This window comes from Gymnoscopelus braueri (genome assembly GCF_963280865.1).
Source record: "Gymnoscopelus braueri genome assembly, chromosome: 18".
NCBI classification, from domain to species: domain Eukaryota; kingdom Metazoa; phylum Chordata; class Actinopteri; order Myctophiformes; family Myctophidae; genus Gymnoscopelus; species Gymnoscopelus braueri.
In genome coordinates this window covers 47830080-47845796 of record NC_137618.1, presented here as the reverse complement: position 1 = coordinate 47845796, position 15717 = coordinate 47830080, and the positions used below count along the sequence as shown (strand labels likewise).

The 15717-nt window shown below is 40.3% G+C and overlaps 1 protein-coding gene across 1 annotated transcript in view; it reads left to right on the top strand.

Moving 5' to 3' along the window:
- The window catches only part of rab3gap1 (RAB3 GTPase activating protein subunit 1), a 110813-nt gene that overhangs the window by 33296 nt on the left and 61800 nt on the right, over positions 1–15717 (top strand). Inside the window, exons 12-16 of the mRNA XM_080412633.1 lie at positions 233–325; positions 5234–5403; positions 7437–7547; positions 9196–9368; positions 15345–15399. Of these exons, the coding sequence (XP_080268759.1) occupies positions 233–325; positions 5234–5403; positions 7437–7547; positions 9196–9368; positions 15345–15399 (602 nt within the window). The remainder of the gene's footprint in view (positions 1–232; positions 326–5233; positions 5404–7436; positions 7548–9195; positions 9369–15344; positions 15400–15717) is intronic.

Below are 15717 nucleotides of genomic sequence, written 5' to 3'. Positions count from 1 at the left end.
TTCTATTTTAGATAGAATATATAGATATAATTTGTTATAAACATTTTGGGTGAAATGGTTAAGAAATATATCGTTTTGTTTTGGATCAGTTTATTTATTTTTCTGAACAACTTAAAAAGAATGACTTAGCCCATAGCCCATTAGTTTAGCAAGGTGACGTTATATTGTTCAGTAAACTGACACTTGTTTTCACATTCTTCTCTGAACCCCTTCCTCTCCACCTTCCATACAGGAGACTTTTTGACAGAGTTCTTCAAGCTGTGCTCAGGAAAGGGCTCAACGGAGGAGATTCTGGGGAGAGGGCTGACCGAGGAGGAGGGCAAAGGTCAGGATGTTAGCTTTATAGTGTCATGTAAAACCAGTGGTGTAAAGTAACTAAGTGCATTTACTCAAGTACTGCACAATTCTGAGGTACTTTTACTTTACTGGAGTATTTCCAATTGTCTGTATTTTTTACCACTAGGCCTACTACTCCACTACATCTCAGAAGCGAATATTGTACTTTTACTCCACTACAATTATTGGAAAACTTTAGTTACTAGTTACTTTGCAGATATAAATTATTAATATATATTATAAAACATACATTAACCACTTTAGCCCTAATTTATACCCAGGCTATTTGAAAATAGACGATCTAAAAGCTCACAACGCGTCACATCGCGACCCGTTGTGAGCTTGTAGGTCTGCTATTTTCAAACATTTTGGTTATTTTACTTATGGTACTTTAAGTACATTTTGATACCAATACTTTTGTACTTTTACTCAAGTAAATCTTGAATTCTGGACTTTAACTTGTAACAAAGTACTTCTACATTGCAGTATTGATACTTTTACCTAAGTAAAACATTTGAATACTTTTTCCACCATTGTGTAAAACCGATTCTGATAGTGTGGCCAGTTTATTTGCATCGCAGCATTTCAACAGCAAGGCTATATTCTAAGTGCTTTACACAAAACCTTAAAGCATTGAGGGACATTGAGGCACAGAAGAAACACATTACAAAAGGATGTTTAAGTACATATTTTTAAACGTATTTATAGTAATAATGTTTGTAAATGAATGCCCAATTTATTTGTACAAGAGTGTCGCACAAAAGTTGTGAGACTAGCTGACCAAAAGCTTGCGTTGCAGCGCGATGTACTGTGAACTTGTAGAAATGCTATTTTGGCTATTTTGGAAACATATGTTAACACATTGATTGCCAGAATTATTTCAGATTTTTTGCATTTTCATGCCAGGGTTTTTACATTGAAAAAAAAAAGTACTCAGGAGCTGAGATACAAATTTTTTAAGTTTTAAGTTAACAAGGAAGTGGATGGGAGTCTAGATCTTCGACAAATCATATCTCCTTGGTCTTTGGGTCAAAAAAAAAATATATATATTTTTCCTAAAAACGAGTTAACTCGATCTAGGCAATCAATGTGTAATACGCGATCTAGGTAAGAAAACCTTAGTCCAAAATTCTCCTTTAAGTGGTTAGGTCTCTGTGTGGGTTTTATAAATATTGAACCATTAGAAAGAATTAACAAGAGCTTGTGACTAAGGCCCTGTCCACACTAACATGGATATTTAGCAAAATGAACATTTCTCACACAATCTCCAATGGCCAAAATATGGGGCAAAAATGTTAGATTAATGTAAACTGTAAAATGTTCTGAGAAAACAAAGTAGTAGTAGTATTCGCCCTTCGCCCTATCTGTGACCCCCCTTTTCTGTAGCTCCACGTTGCAGAATTGGTGGTGTTAGGTAAAACTTTCTGACACATTTCTGTACATTGTGTCAAATAATATTCTGCAACATGTTTCTGTGTTCAATGTTTTTTACTAAGGTCACATGGACAAGATTTTTTTATTTTTTACGTTGGTCGAAAATAACATTTTAGACAAATATCAATGTAAGTGTAGCCTGTCCCTACATAATAGGTTGGATACATTGGAACACAAGGTTATTTTTTTCCATCGGTTAAGAACATGTTCATTTGAACATGAACAAGGTTTCCACCTGCCAGCGACGATAATGAACAAGCACTTTGAAATTGAGTCTGACACCTTAAATACATATTGTTGCACAATTAAATATGCTTGTCTTTATGAAAAACCTTCAGAATAGGGACCAAATTAAGCATACAACCACCTTGGCTAATTCTAGGCATTAGGCATAAGACACAGACAGTCTGAGGTTGCGGTGGAAGTGTTGGTGTTTTAATTGGCAAACTGTAATAACTGCTTGTCAAACTGCAGGGTAAAATGGACTGAATGAGCAAAAACTCCATGTCTCCCCATTTAAGTTAAACATCTTCTTCCACCACTGGAGTTAATCTTGGCCAAAGGTAAAATAAAGAAAAAATACAAATGAAATGGGTTCAGGGCCAGGGATTATAGGAAAGGCCTGTCCTCAACGCAGTCATATTCTACAACTTAAAACAATACAGCATATTCAGTCTATTGCTCTGTTATCTTTTTGAATGGTGAACAGAAAATTGTCTCTTATTTAATATGTCGGGTATATAAGAACAGTACATGGTTAAGCACCGTTACGCTGAATTATGAAGACAAATGTTGAAATATCTCCACTGTTAATGATAACCGTATGCCCACATCACATGGGATGTGAATCACAAAAGATGATTTCATCTCTATAACATAGAAGCTCAACTAGGACATACTCAATAGATGCTACTTTTAACCTCTTTAAAACCCTTTATACTTTGTTGACCTGGGACCCCCAGGGGTCTATTCTTGGTCCATGACTTTATTCCCTCTACACCAAATCTCTTCGCCCAAAAAATTGTTGATCTCCAAGATTGGCTATTTTCATCGAATGTTCGCCTATTTTCACCAGATCTGGGAACCCATTAGTTTTTTTCCCCTTTGTTTTTGCCTCTGGGGGCACCACCTCCTTTTTTGTGTAGAAACAGGAACTCGTCTGGCTCCTCCCCTGTCTTAGTCCACTTCCTCCCTAGCCTCGCGTGGCCAGACAGCGGAGGACAATATTTTTTCTTGTTCCAGGCTACTACCTCGTTCCTCCTGGGTGCTTCTGTGTTTGTTCCCACTAACAACAACACTACATGTTTAAGGCAGTGGTGCTGACAGATTCTGCTGTTAGCAGAATCTGTCTTGAGAGATTAATACTCACCCAATGTCTGCCTATTGCGACATGTTCACCCTCAAAATGACTTTTTTTCGATTAGTCACCCCATGGAGACTTGTCTTCTTTGGAACCGCTGCCTACCGGTCCGCTGGTCATCACATTATTGTCTTAGGAATGCGACAAAAAAACCCCAAAAATATCCATGAATTCAAGTCTCCATGGGGTGACTTATCGATAGACATTTTTTTTTTTGGGGTGAACTATCCCTTTAAACCGATTGCTTTGGCAAAGTGCCTTTGCCCGAAATGAAGGCTAGACGTACTTGTAGTACTAGTCTCACATTGGCCCGTAGGGCGTCGTCATTGGATATACTCTCCCCCCACACCCCCCATTCTAAATGCAAGTCTACACACCAGGCTGTCTTGATGTCTGTGTGCAGCATCAACATGTTTGTTTAGTCATGCGTGTGAGAGCAGCATATGTGCTTCTCAGCTTCAGCTCCTCTCTCCTCCTGGCTCTCTGTGTCACTCCTCTCTCCTCCTGGCTCTCTGTGTCACTCCTCTCTCCTCCTGGCTCTCTGTGTCACTCCTCTCTCCTCCTGGCTCTCTGTGTCACTCCAAACATGTTGCTGTAAAAATAAATGATACGGCTCAAAACATGACGTTTAGGGAGGAACAATTTACCAGTCAATCAGTTCAGAACTAGTTTGGGCATTCATGATGAGTTGGTCATACTGAAAGAAAGAAAGATTGTTTGATTGATTGAATACTTTATTAGTCAAAAACCTCAGACACACCTGTGGACTACACCAGGTACAAATGACTTTTTTGTTGCGCTCCCTCATGGAGCTACTTGCGGATTATACTAGGGTCAGTCCACCCTAGGTGGACACGCACTGACCTTTTGCACCTTAATCCCATGTATAACGCACTGACTTTTTTTTGTCTTTTTATTGTGCTCTTTTTTCTCTAAGCACCTTAACGTCCATATGTATATCATGCACAGTATAAGTATAACATGCACAGTATACATACATTGCTGCTATGCTCAGGCACCTTAGTTTTTTATTATCTCAGGTACTTTGTAAATATGTAGATAACTTGTCTGGCCTTCTGTTGCTCTCTTGTTTTGATCTCCTTCCCACTTGCCCTCCACCCCTCTTCTTCTCCCCCCCCCCCTCTTCTTTCTATGGAAATTAACGTTGTGATGGGAACGATGTACAAAAACGAATTTCACCCACTTTTTTACCTTGTAAACCTGTGATGTGACAATAAAACTGATTCTGATTCTGTAAACATCATGGAGGTACAGTGAAACACTTAGGCTTAAAGGAAAACACAAATCCTGGAAACTTGTTTACATTAATAAGCATACTAATATTATTATTAACCTACTATCATATTTATACATTATAAATACATTACACGACCCGTTTTGATACGTAACATTTGCGCACATTCACTAAATTTAACAATTAATATTGACAAATAATGAATGATAATTCTTGAATTTCATTGAAAGACCACATTTGTCATTGTGTTTTTAGGCCATTCAATCCAGGAACGCATACTGAGTTATTTTAGATTTTTAGCTTTAACCATTATTTTATACTTTTTAGGCTATTCAAAAATAGCAGATATAGAAGTTCATAGTGCATCTAAAAGCTTGTAGATCTGATTTTTTTTTTTTAATTTGTGCAAACTTTGAATATATACATTTTTAACTCAAATCTTTGCTTCTGGGGATTCTACAAATGTCTTCTAAATCCTAACAGTTTTTTATTTTTTTACTTATGTTGCTATAATATCAGTGGTTCTCAAACATTTTTCATGTCAAGGACCACCCAAAATGATATGTATTTGTTCGTGGACCCCCCCCCCATCTCAAAATATTTAGTTCCAGGGACCCCCAGAAGCAAGAGTTAAAAATGTGTATACATTCAAAGATTTGCACAAATTTTCACGATCTTTCAAAAATAGCTGATCTACAAGCTCATAGCGCGGCACTCGGTGTCGCGCTATGAGCTTGCAGATCTGCTATTTTTGAATAGCCCAAAGAAATCTAAAAATGACACAGATGCGTTCCCGGATCTAATGGGTTAAAATGCATGTATTCATGTATTTGTCTATGTTTTTGCAGACAACAGTGACCTGAGCGCCGCCCTGTCCAAGCTGACGGAGCCGGCCGCGGTGCCCATGCCCAAGCTGTCCGTCTCCAACATGGTGCGCGGCGCCCGCAAGCGCATCCGCCGGCACCGCCGCGTCGACGAGTCGCCGCTCAGCAACGACGTGCTCAACTCCATCCTCCTGGTGAGAGCGAGGGGACGGGATGAATGATGTGTTTGTGACGAGGATGTCACTGGTTGATATCGTCATGTGGTGGAAAAAGTACTCACAGTTTTTTACTGAAGTGAAAGTATCAATACCGCAATGTAGAAATGCAAGTAAATGTCCGGAATTCAAAATTTACTTGAGTAAAAGTACAAAGGTATTAGTATCAAAATGTACTTTAAGTACCAAAAGTGGAGAATGTCCCATTTCACAAGTTTTCAAATGTATAAAATGTCATCTTTCGAAAATAGCAGATCTACAAGCTCACAATATGAAAGCATTGTGAGCTTGTAGATCTGCTATTTTCAAATGGCCGAAATGTATAGAAGTGGCTGAAGTGGCTTTATAGATTTTGATTATTATTGCAAAACATACATTAGTATGTTTTGCAAAATAATCAAAATCTGTATAGTAACTAGTAACTAAAGTTGTCAAATAATTGTAGTGGAGTAAAAGTACAATATTTGTCTCTGAGATGTAGTGGAGAAGAAGTAGAAGTACCGAAAATTGGAAATACCCCAGTAAAGTAAAAATACCTCAAAATTGTACTTAAGTACAGTACTTGAGTTTGTGTACTTTAGTTACTTTACACCACTGGATATTGTCTGGGTTCATGTGCGGTATAATGCCACTGGTTCTCAACGTCCGGTCTTGGGTACCACCAGGGGTCCAAAAATGTGCTCTTATGGGGCTGTAACTCTGATAAAAATAAAAATATATTAACAGTCCATGCTAGATGGAGGTGGCCTAATAATGAATATCAAAATGATATTAAAAAGTTTGAGAATCACTGGTATATGCAAAGGTTCATTTAAGAATTGATATGCCCTCATGCAGGCCTAAACCTAAATGTATGCTTCCGTCGCGCTGCCGAAAACGGCCGAGAACAGCAGACCTACAGTATAAGCTCACAACCGCGACGCGTCGGGAGCTTACAGATCGGCTATTCTCGGCACGATACACTGCCGATACGCCGCGGCGGAAGTATGAAACAGGCTTTAATTACGGGGGGGGATTGAGGCTCAGCCTCTCCTACATCCAGGCCTCGGCGGCCAGCTGAGCGGCTGATGCTGACCGAGCACCTCGGCGCCGGGACGGTCCCACGCCACGGACTGTCCGGCTATCTAATCAGCCCCACCGGTCACTGGCCAGGCAGCGGTCCAGTGAATTAAACATCAGCGCTCCAGGGCTTCGGACAAACTCATTTTTTTTACATTGGTTGCACTGGTGCACCTAACTTTTTTTCATTTAGGTATAGTAGGTGCACCATCACATCATTTAGGTCAGTGGTTCCCAAACTTTTTAGATCTAGACCCAAAAGAGAAATTTTGCCCGGGACCCCAAACTTGTGAAAATAGCAGATATGCAGGCTCACAACGTGTCGCTTCGCGCCACATTGCGAGCTTGTAGATCTGCTATTTTCACTTCTAAAGTGTTTGTTTTTATTTAATTATGACAATTATTATATTTTTTAAATGTTATTTAAAAAATACTTTTGAAAACATGTTGGAATTGTTTCTAATTGATGAAAAGTTGAGATTTTTTTTTGCTTTTGTTGAAATAATATATTTTCTTTTTTAAATGTAGGAAAACGAATAAAGGGGATATATACTTGCGACCCATAAAAATTGGTCCACGACCCTATGGGTCCCGACCCATGTTAATTTGATAACACATTCGCAGAGACAAGGATTGTGTAGTATGTTGTTCAAGTGTAGTTGGCAGAACAACTAAATTAGGTAGAAAATGTTGAAATAAAATGAAAAATGTCTTTATGATGTAGCGTTATTATTGATTAACTGTACCAATTTGTGCGTTTTCAAAACCATTACTCCCCTTGTGTCATCCAGGTAATATTTGTATATTTGTTTGTTGATGGTTATGTTGTTAGACTTAAGTGTGTGTGTGTGTGTGTGTGTGTGTGTGTGTGTGTGTGTGTGTGTGTGTGTGTGTGTGTGTGTGCGCGTGTGTCTGTGCGTGTGTGTATGCATGTGCACGCGCTTGTCTCTTAGTATCTTTTCCCAGACGCTGCTGTAGAGAAGTCGTCAGAGAGTGGTGGTGAAAGCAGGACGTCACAGACAAACGCCAATGGGAGGAGCGAGAAGGATAAAGACTCTGACTATGTACGTCTGCCTTGTTTATCACACGTACAGACACTATACAGTAGGCACCGTGTCCGTCTGTAATAGAATGTAAATCAATGTCTGGGAAGGGGGAAAATAAAATGCTACATTATATGCAAATATGCATAGCTGGAATGGCATGGTACGCCAATGAATCCATTTTAGTTGGCATTTCATACTCAAAACCACCTGCATAGCATAATGCATGGTGATCCACCAACTAATCTGAATAGTGTAATGCCCCCCCCCCCACCCCCACCCCCAGACCAATTATGGTGATGGGGGTACTACACCAAATGCAGTCTCTTCATTTGGGACTCTCCAGCTTTTTTTAGCCTTTCAGATCAGCACAGCTAAAAAGTGCTGTATTTGGTCGGTCAAAAAGAGTCAACCTGTGTACTTTGACTTTAAAAGCAGAGGTTCTAATCCTTGGTATCTTCATAATCAGCCTCAAGCGCATGGGTGTACTGTATGTCCATGCTCGAACTCACAGTTGCATGACCAATCAATGGCGAATCCTTGGAATCTTTATTGTAGTCTTTTCAACCAGTGTCGAGCGTATCCATGCTCGAGCTCACTGTCACTACGAGCTGTATTGTTTTCCATGCTTGCGCTACTGGAACACTAATGGGATTATTATTTCATGTCTACATTCAAGTGCAACTATCAGAAGGTGTAACCCAGGTAAAATAATGTATCACTCTGCACGTTTAGCTATGGTTTTCCTCCTGTTCAAAGTCAATTCTGAGACTGAGACATGAAATAAATAATATTTATTATTTATTTCATATTAGGTTGTTACTTTTTGTAATCGTTCTCTAGTGCAAGGGTTCCCAAACCTTTCAGGCCGCGACCCCCGGAAATAATCATATTTGAACTGGGGACCCCCCCACCCTGACAAGCATTTGGAATTGTAGGAGTTGAGGCATTACATGAATTAGTTTGACTCGGTTCCACAGATAAATATTGTGAAAATAGCCGAACTACAACCTTTGAAAATTTGGCCAATGTATGACCATTGTTATAGTAAAGTTTGATGGTTACTTTTGGCATAGTAATGGTCTTATTAGTAATTTAATTTATAGGTATTAAAATGCTCTTAAAAGTCCTTAAATTGTCACTTTAGAAATGTGCAGATACCCTGTATACACTTATACTGTATGTTGGTTTGTTTACTGTTAGAGTGAGTTGCACATTAAGCGAATCATCTGGGGACCCCCAAAAAAATCGATCGATTAGTCACCCCATGGAGACTTGAATTCATGGATATTTGTTTTGTTTTTGACGAATTCCTAAGCCAATAATTTGATGACCAGCGGACCGGTAGGCAGCGGCTCCGGTAGGAGATACAAAGGAGACTCTTTGTGTCTCCTACCGGAACCACTGCCGGTCATCAAATTATTGGCTTAGGAATGAGACAAAAATAAATAAAAAAATCCATGAATTCAAGTCTCCATGGGGTGACTAAATGATAGGAAAAAAATACTGATTTTGGGGGTGAACTATCCCTTTAAAGAGTGAAGCTTTCCACAGAGCTTGACACTGTTAATAACCTATTTTCCCACTGAGATAACAATCCATTTATTTTCACTGGAAATGATTACTGTCACTGTGCACTAACCCAGCCCCCCCCCCATCATATCTCCAGAACCTGTTCAACCAGTTAAAGTCGGCGCCCAGTGACAGCCTGACGTACCGCCTGGCCCTGTGTGTGTGCCTGGTCAACTTCTACCACGGCGGGGTCCGGGCCATGGCTCACCTCTGGCAGGAGTTTGTGCTGGAGATGCGTTACCGCTGGGAGAACAACCACCTGGTCTTCGGGTAGGTGACACGCACATGCCTGGCGCTATATGCCCATTCAAGCTTTTATTTTGGATGGAGAGGAAAAAAAGAAGACTTTAACCCATTAAGAACGGGAACGCATCTGTGTCATTTTTAGATTTCTTTGGCTGTTAATTTGTTTTTGAAAAATCGTGAACATGTGGTGGGGTGAGGTCCCTGGAACAACACATTTTGAGATGGGGTCCGCTGCCAAATACATATCATTTTGGAGGTCCTTGACATGAAAAAAGTTTGAGAACCACTGATATTATAGCAACACGTTTTTTCAAAAAACTGTTAGGATTTAGAAGACATTACAATCCCCAGAAGCAAAGATTTTAGTTAAAAATATATATATTCAAAGATTTGCACAAATGTTCCACGATAATAAAAAAAAAAGGGTGAGCTTGTATATCTGCTATTTTTGAATAGCCAAATAAATTTAAAATGACACAGATGTGTTCCCGGATTGAATGGGTTAATAGGTCCAATGCTAAGGTTTTTTCCTACTTGCCGTGCATGGCAAGTATTTCTCCAATCTACTTGCTCCATCAAAATGTCTACTTGCCCTGCCCTAGGGTTACCGTTACCGGTGGCACAGCCAGTAGATTTCTCTCAATATACTTCACAAAACCATTGCCTGTTGATTGTGTGTAAAACACTACAGAATAAATCGTATCTACTGTACAACCGGTTCTAGATCAGGGCCCACTTCAACATATTGAAAGTGTTTGGCTGCCGTATTAAGTGGTGAGATGGGCGGGCCCCGTGCATTTTCACTGCACATTTATTTTAATATCCAATCAATCGATTGTGTTGCGGCCTGGACGTTGGTGTCGCAATGAAAACTAATTTTTCAATCATAACCATGTAATTTAACGTTAATATTACATTATCATTAATCATATTTTTTTGATGATCGCTTAAAGCTAATGAAATGCGCACATCACTTACATGAGGTGCTGGGTTACATTATTATCATACATAAATAGAACACATCCCACACACTTGCATGCTCCGGTATCATTTATTCGATGACGTTTCGAGCCAAGGCCCTTGGTCAGGTTGAGATGTATGTAGTACCACACCCACAGGTCACATTATTAATCAGTGTGTGGAAACACACAATAGAATAATAAGGTCAAATGGTAAAATACATACAGTGTTAAACTTTTAAATGTTTACATAATAATTACACTGATGTAATTATTGAGCTGACGGAAGAGCCTTGGCTCGAAACATCGTCCAATAAATGATACTGGAGCATATGAGCGTGTGGGTTTATGATGATGTTTTTATTACACGGTTTAAACTTAAAACCTATATTATGTAGAGCAGTCAGACTAGAGGGCCTAATTTATATCTTAAATAATAAGCTTCTGTGCATAACTGTAGTCACCCTATAAGCCTGTCGGCTCCGGTCAGTTCGCCCAGCTGCAGCCCATCAAGCCTAATTTATGCTCCATCACGCGAAGGTGTCGCGCGCAGAGAATGGACGAAAATAGCAGACCTCCAAGCTCACAACGGTGCGATGTGAGCTTTTATGTCCGCTATTCTCAGCACGCAACACTGTTGCGCGACAAAGTAGATATGCCTTACTAGGGAGTGCCTGTCCAGCCAACACACAGGAGGGTGTCGAATGAAATGAAACCAGCGCTCCCCAAAACAACAGGTTTGGAGATCTGTTGGGAATTGATTACATGGAACCGGCACCTGTGCGCACTGCCTCAATGTTGGTGAACAAGTAATTGGTCGATAGCTTCATTTGATTGGCTCAGCAGCAGTTTTTAATGGGAAACACAAATGACACCTTTTTACGAGCGTTTCCTGTTTACCTCTGCTCCCAAGCCAATCAAATGAAGTGATGGTAAAATGAACAGGAAATGGGTATACCACCTTCTGGAAACCCGGGACTACAGTTATGCACACAGCCTGGTTTAACCCATTAAAGCCGGGAATGCATCTGTGTAACCACTTTAACCATTATTTCATACTTTGGCTATTAAAAAATAGCAGATCTACAAGCTCATAGGGCGGCACCGAGTGCCGCCCTATGAGCTTGTAGATCTGCTATTTTTTTTTTTAACTCACACTTCTGGGGGGTCCCTGGAGCAACATATTTTGAGATGGGGGTCCGCGGCCAAATACATATCATTTTGGGGGTCCTTGACGTGAAAAGGTTTAAGAACCACTGAGTATAGCAACATACGTTTTTTTCAAAAAACTGTTAGGATTTAGAAGTCAATTATAGAATCCCCAGAAGCAAAGATTTGCGTAAAAATAATTAGCTTTAACACATTGACTGCCAGAGTTTATTCATAATGTACTCACCCCTGTGCCAGCAATTTGCGTGTTTTTTAATTTTTTTGTTTTGTAATTTTTCATTCAAATACATTCTCTGATTGTGTTGTCAAGCACCTACGATTGTTCCACCAGTAGAGAGCAGCACATCCAAACATTGATCACCTCGCTCACCCCCTCCCAAACAGGCCCACGTCATATCCGGTCATTCAAAGGATGTGACGTTTTCGACAATTCCCGGCCCGCTGATCGGCCTGAAAACGATGTGATACACTACGACGATGACTGTTAGTCACCCGGACCAAAGAAAATAGAAGTTGAGCTGTCCGTTTGTCTTTTATACCGTGTGAAAAAACGTGTTTTTCCTTATTCTGGCCGAAAATCACCGGAGAAAAACAACGTGACCCGGAAATGAATTTTTTTTTTTACATCCGGCTCCGGGTGAGTGTGACGTAAGTGGAAAACGAAAGTGTTGATGAGAAATAAACACAGCCGTGCGATCACAGATTAAACAATGAAAATTCAAAAGAACGCATCAATGCGTTCTTTGGAATCCTGGCACTCAAGCGATGGATTTGAAAGAACGCATCGATGCGTTCTTGGCACTGTATGTGTTAAAAGACATATATATTCAAAGATTTGCACACATTTTCACGATTTAAAAAAAGAAAATCGCGCTACGAGCTTGTAGATCTGCTATTTTTGAATAGCCCAAAGAAATATTAAATTGACACATGCGTTCCCGGTCTTAATGAGTTAATGCAATCAGTCATACTATAATAAACATGATTCTCAATTTGGCTCCCATTCGCTTCAATCTGAAGCATAACCTCTACAGAACAGAACCTCAGGATTCACCCAGAAAATAATGACTACTGCACAGTCCTCAAAAGATGCACACAATGGACTGACTTACTTCAATGATACAGTATGTCTTTATTCCACTAGTTGTACTTTTTCTTCTATAATGTAAAACTACTGACTAAGCTGTATTATTGAAGTGAGTCGGTCCTTAGTGCAGTGTTTTTCAAGGAGTGTGTGTGTGTGTGGTTATTCTTTCCTGTGAAGAATGTTTGGACTTTAATTTATCGTGCCATGACCAGCATCTCTGGGTGTGTACCGGCATCTTATTTAAGTGTAATTGTTTTTGAAAGGCTGGCCATAGTTATGTAGCCTACAGGAACTGACACGGGAAGACTGCACAGGGCCAATTACAGAGGCTGTGATGCACTTTTTGTTTTTATTCTTCCGTGCGTGCGTGCGTGCGTGCGTGCGTGCGTGCGTGCGTGCGTGCGTGCGTGCGTGCGTGCGTGCGTGCGTGCGTGCGTGCGTGCGTGCGTGCGTGCGTGCAATAACGTCAATGTCTGTCACCTGAGACTAAAATAAATCTTTTTTCCAAAGTACTTTTGGAAATTTCAAATATTTTCACTATCCTGACCCACAGCAGTCACAAGACGTTGAATGTTTATGTAAGTTCAGTCACATTCTCTTAACACGATAGTTGTCTTTTCCTAATTACTTGAATTCTCCTTCACACCTTAGCAACAATAACACATTCTTACAAAAGCAACAACAGCATAATAGTGGGTTTTAATAATAATAATAGTGAGATTTTTAAATCCCTGTGGGGTTTATAAAGTTAATCTCACCCAATTTAACAACAAAAATACAATACAAATGGGAAAGTAATCAGAAAAGTAAAAAGCAAACAAATGATATATTATTTGTTAACATGGATACCCAGTATGAATGAAAAAGGAAAGAAGTACAATTTGTAGAAAAGGGTGTACAGTATGTGCAAGTGTGGGTGTAAAGGCAGGTACACACTGTAGGATATTTGGTCCGATTATGCTGTCTGGGACCTTTTTTTGGGCTCGCCGACAAAACCCCCCGATCTGACGCAGGTCGGGCTGTGATCGGTGAGGTTTTGGTCGCTGTGTGTGAAAGGCTCTACGAGAGGATGCGGTCACGATAATTACGCTCGGCGATGGCTTACCGACCGTTTTCAAATATCTAGCGGGTTAGATATTCGGCTGTGTCTCAGACAGGACAGCAGACAATATCATACAGTATGAAAGGAGCTGCGACCACCTTGCGAGGAGATGTACGCTACAGCTAATGACAGCACATTACAGCCACCGTGGCTATGGAAGGTCGGTGAAACATGCACGCGCGCTTCGCGCGCGTGCATGTTTCTTTAGTTCTTTATGCATTTGTTTTAACATGTATTATGTGAATAGTATTTTGTATTGTGTCTGCAAATATTAGTGTTGTTAGATGGTGTTTACATATCTGGTGCTGCTAGACAAGGTAACCGACACCTTAGAGCAGACTTAAAGGGGAAATCCACCCCTTTTCAATATTTAACTATGTCATTAATATAGCATAAAGGAGTTGTGTGGAAATAAGAAAAAAGTTCCCCCCTTTCTGTGTTGCCTTGAACTGGAGGATTGATTGTGGGTTTAACATTGCAAATTACACCATGATGAGTCATCACAGTGTAATTTGCAATGTTAAACCCACAATCAATCCTCCAGTTCAAGGCAACACAGAAAGGGGGGAACTTTTTTCTTATTTCCACACAACTCCTTTATGCTATATTAACACATTCCATGCCAGAGTTTAATCTCATAATGTACTCACCAGTGCCAGCGTTTTATTGTTGTTTTTTTCATGTCGCCACAGACCTCGCTAAATAAGTTAAAAGTGCGCGTTCATTTGGTTCTAAACACACAGCGGATCTGTGAGAAACGGCCAGCGAAAACAGTTTCCAAATGCGAGCCGCCATCTTGAAGATACAGCCGATCAACGGTAAACAGTGATCAGCGAGGAGAAAAACAACAACCGAGAAAATCGAGTTTTAAACAGGATCCCAGACAGGAAGCGGATACGATCGAAAAAACCGGAACCCGAATAATTCCGTTTCCGACCGGAAACCGGAAACGGAAATGGATCCAAAAAAATCGGAAAGTGCACCTGGGGCAATTTCAATGGGAATCGGCGGTTCGCGTAGATCTACGCGACTGGCACGCTGCGGCTTTAAATAGGTTCGCATAGATCTACGCGACTGGCATTCAATGTGTTAATGACATAGTTAAATATTGAAAAGGGGTGGATTTCCCCTTTAACAAGGTGATTGACTTCAGCTGGAGGAGAAGGTCTGACTTGGAACTACAGGAAACATGGGCTGTAGTTCATTGTACAGTAGTTCAGGAAGAACTGACATTCTGTACCGTGATGTCACAGTCGCCAAAATCATGTTAAAAACACACTCCAACATCATGTTTAATTTATGTCCTCAACTTCATTAAAATAGGATTTGGGTGCAAAAGCGGCAAAAGTTGCCCTTTAACTCATTCACTGCCTGAACTATTTCTGGCCGCGTTTGCCCACTGCCAGAGATTTTTCATTGAAAAAAAAAAGTTCTCAGGAGCCGAGATACAGAATTTTTAAGTTTTAAGTTAACAAGGAAGTGGATAGGAGTCTAGATCTTTGAAAAATCATATCTCCTTGGTCTTTGGGTCAAATTTGAAGAAAAAAAAAAGTTTTTTTTGTTTTTTACGTTCTTGGCAGAATTGGTAATTGGATATAATTACATTTTTTACGTTCTAGGCAGGGAATGAGTTAATACAGTATAATACCTTCACACCCCTCTCTCTCCTTCATGCTCCACAGACTGGCTGCTGGCCCCCCCGACCTCCGCTGCTGTCTGTTGCATCAGAAGCTCCAGGTGACTATTAACACCGCGCACACACACACCAACACACACACCAACACACACCGACACACACCATCGCTCCTAACGGCGATTATATGACTGTTTACTTCCTTCTTAATCCATTAAGACCGGGAACGGTCTTACTTTGGCTATTCAAAAATAGCAGATCTACAAGCTCATAGCGCGGCACCGAGTGCCGCGCTACGAGCTTGTAGATCTGCTATTTTCGAAAAATCGTGAAAATGGGTGCAAATCTTTGAATATATATATTTTTAAAAGGAACCTTTTTAACTAAAATCTTTGCCCCTGGTGGGGAGGGGGTGGGGGTCC